This window comes from Camellia sinensis, chromosome 10 (assembly GCF_055761805.1).
Source record: "Camellia sinensis isolate YWXY chromosome 10, ASM5576180v1, whole genome shotgun sequence".
NCBI lineage: Eukaryota > Viridiplantae > Streptophyta > Magnoliopsida > Ericales > Theaceae > Camellia > Camellia sinensis.
Window position 1 is genome coordinate 17566666 of NC_138970.1, and position 8916 is coordinate 17575581.

Here is an 8916-nt window from a genome sequence, read left to right on the forward strand (position 1 = left end):
GGTATGTATCTATTAAGTACCACGTTTTGATTTCTTGAAGAAAAAAAAAAAAATACCATGTTTTATTGTTTATGGCTATGAATTTCTCAGGTCTTTTTTGGTAATTTTGTATTTTTTAAAAACAAGAACTTGTTTTCTTAAGTCGTTTTCACTTTAAAAAAGTAAAATTTGATAAATTTTTAAAATAAATTTGATAGCAAACAAGTTTTTGTTTTTGTTTTTTTACAAAGAGAGAATTTTGCGTACGGGGTTCATACAACATATAAGAGACCTTGATTTGAGGTATAAACATAAGAAATAAACCAAGTGCTATTATTCTTGGCAAAAGTAAATATTTTTCTAGTACATTCTATATCCTCAATTTTAAACGCAACTCAAAACAGTACACACAACTTGTAATTTCCTTTGAATATCATATGATGTAGAATGGCGTTTGAATGTTCAAAATCATCCACAAGAAGCAAAAGTGTTTTTCCAAATTTCAATATTGATCAATAATACAACCTCTTGTTCAACAAAATATATCATTATGAAAATACTCACAAGCATACTAACGAGGTATTATTGTCTATGTTTGTATGACAAGCCTAACTTAGGAGTAAGTTCATAACCACAAGGGTCTAAAAGAAACATATTTTGTGCGATTTTTTTTCTAGCTCATTTCCCTGGGAACATACTAATTGTCACCCACCATTTGTCAAATTACTACCTAAGCACACTCAGTACCTTCAATAAGTTCAAAATTCTGACGCTATTTACAGAGCTCCTATCTTAACAGACCTGCAGCAAGGAAAGCATACAAAAAAAACAAACAACAAAAAAAAAAATGATGTCAGGCAGATATTAAAACATTACTTGGAGCCAGTTATAGTTGTCAAGAAAATAAAGTAAAATACAGGGAAAAAAAAAAAAAAAAAAAATCAACTTTTCCATAATTTGTTTCATGTTCAATAAGCATAAAGTTTTTTTTTTTTTTTTGATAACCGGGTTTCCGGGCTCCGATTGTAGACCCGACTAATCTCGGGGCCCTGGAGTTACCGACCGGGCCAACCTCCAGTGGCCCCTAAGGGGTGGCTCGAACTCGAGACCTGTGGATTTTATCCTCCAAGCTTTACCGCTCGGCCACTACCCTTGGGGTTTCAATAAGCATAAAGTTGTGAGACCCATATCAACTTTCTAACACAGACAAGTTTTTCCATAAAACATATCCTTCAAAAAGTACAAGATTTTGTAGGTACATTTTTTCCTTGACTATTTTTAAAAATGATTCCTTAAGCCTGAAAAGAAATCCAATGAAATGCCACACTAACAGAGATTTTTTCCTCCTACAAATCATACAATTCAAGACAGGACATTGTTGGCAATGCAAAATATGTTCATATTGCGCAACACATTTATATCTTAAGGTGGTAACCATATTTAGATAGTGAACGGTGATTTCAAATCCATTCAAACACAAATCAACAGTTAATTAGTTACCAGATCAAAAAAACATTGGGTAATTCAATCAATCACTGCCAAAATCTTCATAACTCAAGCCTTCTGATATCGTGTCCAACCTCTTATTGTCCCCTGACAGGCCAGGACACAAATATCAGTAACCCTCTTTGTGATTAGAGACAATGACAAAATGATAAAACTCTCACCTTGTTCTCCCCTGCCATGTGGATCCAAGAAGTTGTCTGTTTCTGCTGCTAGGAAGGGTGATCTGGAGTAGGTCTCCAATATATCTGGATAAAAAAATAAAAAACTAAAAATATAAAAATATAAAAAAAAGTGGACAATTAATACTAAGCAAATCCTGAGGTTCATAAGTTCATTTGAGTCCAAGTCATATGAAACCGACAACCTGTTGGTTGAATGGTATCAAGTTTGCCTTAAGAAATCCAAGTTAGTAAAAGGATTGAGTTCAAATCAAGAAAATTGGTTCAAACAAAGGATTAGGGATTCTTCTATCTTTGGGCAAAAAATAGACAAAAATAAAAGCACGATAAGAAGGAAGAAATGAAATGAGAAAAGCATATAAATTTGTATAATAGTGAAGAATAACATGAGTCAAATCCTCCATTTACCCAACTCGATTGCACATCCTTGGCCTGAACAAGCTAGCTCTCATTAAATTATGAAAAATATGACACACACAACCATGTACACACACACACAAGCACTCCATTTACCCAATCCGATGCACATCCTTGGCCTGAAGAAGCTCTCATTAAACTATGAAAATATGACAGACACACGACCATATGCACACACACACACACACACACACGAGAGAGAGAGAGAGAGAGAGAGAGAACAAACCAGCACTATTAGAAAAGTCAGCTGTCAAATCTGAAAGACTGAAGTTTCTAGGAATCTGCCCTAAAAATCCAAATGACGAACTGTCGGCATCCAGGAGTGTTTCATTCAGGGGATGTGAATTCGATGCCACACTACTGAAAGATGAAACAGATGTGTCCCCAATTGCAGGCCGTGATTCAAGGACATTGCCTTCATTACCAAACATGTATGAGGAATTGCCTGCATAACCAGCTTCTGATTTGATCATCACCCCATTCATTCCTTGTATCATTCCCGCAGTTGAGCTCTGAGCCAAAAAAATGTTTGGTGAAACATCAATCCTTCTGGCATGAGCAGACATATCAACAGCATTTTGCATGCATGGGTCTAGTGATGATGACCCACCATTGGGAAAAGAGTTGGGGAAACTTGAATTGATAGGTTGGTGCATGTTCTCCACCTTCAGAGGAGGTCCGGCATGTTCTGGAGCATAGTATGCTGAGTTCTGGTGCACTGCCAGAGGTTGTCGCCATATAAGACAGCCAAAAGTTAGAACTTCCAATTACAACTTTCGTAAAGTAGATATTTGTGTAATACAGCATATACAATAACAAAACCACTCTTGTATTTCAAGAAATACTTCAATGTTGCAATGTTTAGTGGGCTGGCAAGCTCTGACTAATGTAAAATTGAAGATAATATAAATAGTGGTGTGATTGTGTGTACTTGCAACACCTTTTTTTTATAGCAAAAAATATAAAGTCACAACAGTAGATGCTCCTAAGGGAGGATTAATGCCAATTTGACTCAAACATCAAACAGATAGCCTTTGATCATGCATGATATATCAACAAATTCAATTTCTCATTCAAGATATACATGTCAAAGGTATGGGAGAAGAAATACTGTCAGAAATTTACAAAAAGATGTTACTCAAACATTTTTTTTTGTGTGCGCGGCCCGCGTCTGTGTGGGTATCTTAACGTCATTCAGTGCAGGCATTCTTTGACAGCAATATGATCCAATCAAATAAGTTTTAAAAGGAATAACCAAATAACAATCAGAATTGGATGTATTAACAATTGGCAACCAGGTGGCATGATGCAAAAAAGCATTTTTTAATTTGAAATAAAAGGTTGCAAAATGAACAAATAGTTTCCTCTATACACCACAAATATAGAATTTTGGTCATGAAAACCAACCCTTGAAATAAGTAAAACCAAATCCAAAATTATCTACCTAATGCAAAGGACATCCACATAGGTCAGGTACAACAAAAACACAGAAGAAAAAACTATTTCTTACATGGTGGGACATGAGATCCATTAGACATAGGTATGGAAGCAACTCCAGGTGGGCACATCTGATCCATCAGCTCAATTTGTTTCTGAAGTAACCTGTTGAATTGCATTATTTGGTCCTTCACCATCAATCTTAAATAATATGCCTTGAAAAAGTCCCGATTTTCGTCTTCAAGCTTTTGCCAAACTGGAGGACAAGAAACATGTTATATTCTTGAAGAGGACTAAGCACAAACATACTGGAAGAAAAGTTGAAATCATTGTAAATTGGTTTTCTGTATCAAAATTACACTTATCCATATCATTAATAAAGATGAAGTCCATAATAACTTGTCAATATCATAATGACCATGTCAATAAGTTGGCAGATGACACATCCAAAGCAATAAAATTGTCGTCAAAATACAAGAAATCATGATGATGACAAGCATGGAAAAAAGAAGAAAGACAAATATGGAATTTCACATGGAATACACGCCTTTTTTTTGTCAGTACAATTATCAGAAAGGCATCATAGGGGGATGCCACCCATATACTTCCACTAATCTAACTCATAATTTTCTCCAAGACACAAGAATTTTTTTTTTATACAAACAAAAATCGGATAAAAATCCTTTGATACACTTTAGAACAAAGTATCCAAAGAGTCTACATAACTCATAAATGATTAGTATAGGGCTCGAGATTGCCATCCATTCCCATACTTTGAATATCAAGTGTCCATCCATCCACCAAAAGATAAGCTACACAACCAATACCTAAGTTTGATCATTTCTAGGCTATAGCTAGTTGAAAGTGACAAGCAATCTATGCCCTACGGAAAACCCCAAAGTTAGAAAAGGAAAAGAGAGAGAAAAAACAAAAAACTAAATCATGAATACTAACTATCACTGAACAGAAAAAAAGCAAATAACTCAATATAAATTACCCATCATTTATGACTCATAGGTTAAATCACAATGGGAGGATATATAAGAAGCTAGGAAGCATGGGCGTGGGTACAAGTACACCGATATGGAAAACCCTAAAAAAAGTAAAAAGCAGTTATGGTCGGGTACGTGCATAAAAATATATTTTTATAATATGAAGTAGTTAACAATTAGAAAATCAACTGACAAAAATAAATCATGTAGTGTACAAAACTACAGTTTAATGTTGAGAAAAAATAAAGCCCTTCGTATTTTTTATATTTTTAATAAATATAAAATACTGTATATTTTTTTAGTTTTTAAAAAATAGGGACAATATAATTATTCTAATACCCTTATAATTTTTATTGAGTTGCATTTTTTGTCCCAGACATATCCACAAAAGTACCCATGATGTACTTGTATTGTACCCGATCCGTATCCATGATGTACCCAACGTATTTACCAAATATTTTGGTGTATCCGGTACGCATGCAACCCAGTACTTATACGACAATGTTTTCAGAATACCCACGCTTCATAGATGAGAAGAAAACTGATACAAAAAGATTACCAAGTTCAGTAAAATCAGGTTCTATTTTTGCCTGAACCAAGAGAGTATCCACGACTTCTTTTTGGCTCATGTAAAGTTGTAGGCATCGCTCTATAAGATTTTGCACCTGAAATTAGACATAGACAAAGACAAAGATCACAGATTATTACTTAGATATTCTACAAATGAGATATTAAAACTTCCTTTTTGACCAAAAATAAAACCTACAATTTAATGTGGCAAGAACTAAATTTTTGTCACAATCAATTAAAACATGAAACCTCACTACACGCCAACAAGATGGATGAAGCTGAATGGTTGAGTTAACAAGCCAAGTTTCTAGATCCTAAGACCCTTATTTCTAAATTCTAACCAAATAATATAAAAGATATTTGAAAAATTATGAAATAAAATTCCTTATAAGTAATAACTCGTAAATAGTATTTAACATCCACTAAATTAATTATAATGGTTTGATTCTTTCTCCTATGTCTGTGCTTCTCAGCTTGCAATACTACTCTTACACCTCTTACAAAAAGCCTTGCACATCCATGGTCAAGTCGCTTTCACCATTGCCACCCTTTGGAAGACTTATAGATCACATTTTCACATTTTGTCCAGCCAAAGCTTGACTTTCTCTAAATGTTGGCTCATTATATTAGATTTTCTTCCTCATAATACGTAGGAAAAACTTTTAGAATTGCTTTGCATTGCTAAATTCACCGTTTTGAAACAAAATTGGAATGTGCGTTTCAAAATGTAAATCACTAGGATAACAACACTGTGCTAACTATTTACTCCTCATGGTGATCATCAATAATTTCCAATTGTCACCAAATTGACCTATCATAACAGCACAAATTAAAGTTTTCCAATGAATGGAACCTTCTGGTCCCTATTTATTGGATTGTTAAGCACGGATGAATTAAATACTTTCTGTAGCACTTTCTTAACTCAGTGCATCAGAATATAAGGTTCGACACATGCCCAAAACATCGCGGTTACAATCCAAGAAAGTGTAAGATGGTCCAATTTTTTTGAAATAAGGTCAAACTGAAAGTGTCACTGTCAGCCAATAACAAGATTAGTTTTCATTCCAGTTTACGATTTAATATCTGGTTTGTTATAGCAAGTCAAAATTTAGTCTAAGTTATCAGAAATAGTTTATTTTACCTATGGTACAAATTTTTTTTTTTTTTTTTCATTTTATGATCTTGTACCAGGTTTCCTTGACAGTTAAAACTTTTAAGTAACAACATTTGTCAAAAGCAAGGTTGTCAGGAACAACTATGTACATTTATGGCCAAAGTAATGTGCCATTGCAAGGCTAATTCTATAGAAGCTTCAGCCCCAAGTGTACAGCAGGCTTGGTGAAGGTGCCACCTGAATCTACAGAGACAAATAAATGCTGGTCTCTCAAAGACACTCCAGATACTAAAACATGTTAATTATGTTTCAATCAATTTCTCAGAGAAGAAGATGCATTTGCGTTTGCTCTAATTGTTTACTATGACGTTGTTTCCTTTTCCATTTTTCTAAAAGGAAAAAGATGTACTAGGTTATTTTTTACATCTTTTCATTTGTATGGAATCAAGAATGAGAGAGAGTTGACCACTTACCCTCTTAACCTGTTGTGTCAAAAGGACCTATAAGCTTACTTTGTTACCAACATGTATTAAATGTACAAGCAGTAAGACAATCATGATTTTCAGAACTCAACAGCTTACCAGTTGTATGTCTTCCCGTGAGACCTTTCTGACCTCTCCACTAGACATTTTCCCAAGAATTAAATCAAAGAGATAGTTGCAAACAAAATTTATGCCAATTCGCTTTTCATGCTACAGTAAGTCGCATATGGGTTATTTCCTTCAGCTTTTGCTGATGAAAATTATCATAAGTAATATGTATCACCTGATTTCAAATATCACAGAAAAAAGAACATCCAATTAGCCACTTCAACATGTTTGAAGAATAGGGGGTGTGAGAGAGGCAAAAAAATCTAAAATGAAATAATATGACGATCATTATCAATAAATGCTTGAAGATTGACTAGGCTCATAGCATTATATAATAATTATATTTAAGAAAAAATGAGGTAGCGTCGTGAGGAACCAACAACTAACACCTTAACAAGAAGAAGGCCATGATAAGTAAAACCTTTATTTTTTCTTTTTTGGCAAAAACAAATATTGTATTAAAAAACAAAATAAGGGAGGCCTTAAGAACCCTGAAGGCACATGAAAATATATAATAGTGAATATGGCTATACACTGCATCTAGCTTCATCTTCACCGTTATGCTATTATTAACACAAAAATTTAGCAAATATAATAGTGAATACAATATGGTTAATCTAGTTTATGTTCAACCTTTATTTTTTCTTGATAAGGTATATATATGTACTATGTACCAATAACGAGGAAGGAGAGTCAGTTTTTTGTAATCTTTCATTCATAATCAAGATTGACCTTCTTTCTTCAAATCTTAAGCTTGAAGGGTTTGTCTTTCTTCTTCCACCGCTAGGTAAACCAAACCCACAAAACCAATTAGGGTTTCTTTAACAAAAAACAAAAAAACAAGAGTTGTTTCTAAAAGAGTTTTTAGGATTGGACAATCACAACACAGAGTGAAACTCAAAATTTCATAATCAAGCATCAAACAACACAACCAATAATCAATAAAATTAAAAACTTTACCAAGATCACATGAATCAAAAGCCATGATCAGAACAAGACACAAAAAACAAAACCCTAGAACACACAACAGATCATATACAAATTCCACTGCGTATAAAACACATACACGTCAGAGAAATTGAAGAACAAGGCGTGAAAAGTGAGAGAAAGTGTTGGAAGTGTATTATTGTACGCATAGATTTTTACCTGGTTTTGATTCGAAGTAATCGCAGAATTTCGATTTTGCAACTCTCTATAGAGAGAGAGAGAGAGAGAGAGAGAGAGAGAGACGGTGGTGGTGAGGAAGTGGTTTCTGTATTCTTTTTTTTCTGTTTTTATATGTGTAGTAGTGGATGTGCAATGGCTTTTGGGGTAACAAAATTAATTTTTGTTTGCTTTTTTGGAGTGCCTTTCTAAGAGGTGACGAAACTTCATGGAGGAGAGTCCGATCATGACACGTGTGGGGTTGAGGAGGGAGGATGGGGTCCTCTACTAGATCGGATGATGATGGGGAAAAACTAGTTGATGGGGAAGTGGATATGGCATCCAATTCTACAAGTTGTTTTTATAGTTTTAGGGCATGCCTGGTAGTGTTGTGATTAGTAGACGGGTAAAGTTTATGATTTTGTGTTAAATTATAGAATAATAAGAAAAGATAAGATGGTGTTTAGTGATTAGTGAGAGTTTATGTGGAATCTTCGGTAATAGCAAGAGGTATAGTATTTATAACTGGTGAGTAGGTTCGGTCCTGAGATTTTTGGGGTTTAAAGTTGATAATTAACTATTGAATTTCTGGGCCTTTCACATTTTTTTTTTATTGAATGATGTAAATACTAATATTATAATAGTAATTAATTGTGCAAAAGATAAGATAAATATTTAATTCATTGAATAGGAAAAAAAAATATTTACCTCTGCTTGTTGTGCTGAGATCAAAATATTTTTTAAAATCAAAATTCAAAACAAGAGTACCACCACTTAACAAAACACAAAACTTTTAAATTATGTGATGTGAACTATTAAACTTAAATAAATTTTTCTTGATAATGTAAATACCAATATTGTAATAGTAATTAATTGTGCAAAAGACAAGATAAATATTTAATTAATTGAATAAATTTTTTTTTTTTTTTTTTTTTCTTGTTGCTGCTTCGTCGGGGCTGCTGGTGTGTGCTTCGTTCTTGCTGGTGTGT

The 8916-nt window shown here is 33.7% G+C and overlaps 1 protein-coding gene across 6 annotated transcripts; it reads right to left on the minus strand.

The window, feature by feature from the left end:
- Positions 1-469: 469 nt before the first annotated feature.
- On the minus strand, positions 470-8420 carry LOC114257183 (histidine-tRNA ligase). Of its 6 annotated transcripts, XM_082890916.1 has the most exons (9): positions 7931-8100; positions 7459-7567; positions 6776-6959; positions 5070-5175; positions 3592-3774; positions 2308-2799; positions 1647-1730; positions 1480-1572; positions 470-780 (listed from the first exon to the last, which is right to left on the minus strand). In XM_082890916.1, the coding sequence occupies exons 3-8, from the start codon at positions 6821-6823 to the stop codon at positions 1508-1510; spliced, it is 978 nt and encodes a 325-aa protein (XP_082747042.1). In that variant the 5' UTR covers positions 6824-6959; positions 7459-7567; positions 7931-8100; the 3' UTR covers positions 470-780; positions 1480-1507. The 6 variants fall into 6 exon arrangements, with proteins under 6 accessions (XP_082747042.1, XP_082747041.1, XP_082747045.1 ...); XM_082890915.1 differs by lacking the exon at positions 7459-7567 and having other exon boundaries at positions 7931-8420; XM_082890919.1 differs by lacking the exon at positions 7459-7567 and having other exon boundaries at positions 4962-5175; positions 7931-8097.
- Between the last annotated feature and the right edge of the window lie 496 nt (positions 8421-8916).

Excerpts from the sequence above, each read along its gene's own strand:
- LOC114257183 (XM_082890915.1), bottom strand. The coding sequence starts at position 6,823 with ATGTCTAGTGGAGAGGTCAGAAAGGTCTCACGGGAAGACATACAACTG. Across the intron at positions 5,176-6,775 it reads CACGGGAAGACATACAACTG|GTGCAAAATCTTATAGAGCG; the intron begins GTAAGCTGTTGA and ends GTCTAATTTCAG. Across the intron at positions 3,775-5,069 it reads ACCTGATTTTACTGAACTTG|TTTGGCAAAAGCTTGAAGAC; the intron begins GTAATCTTTTTG and ends CTTGTCCTCCAG.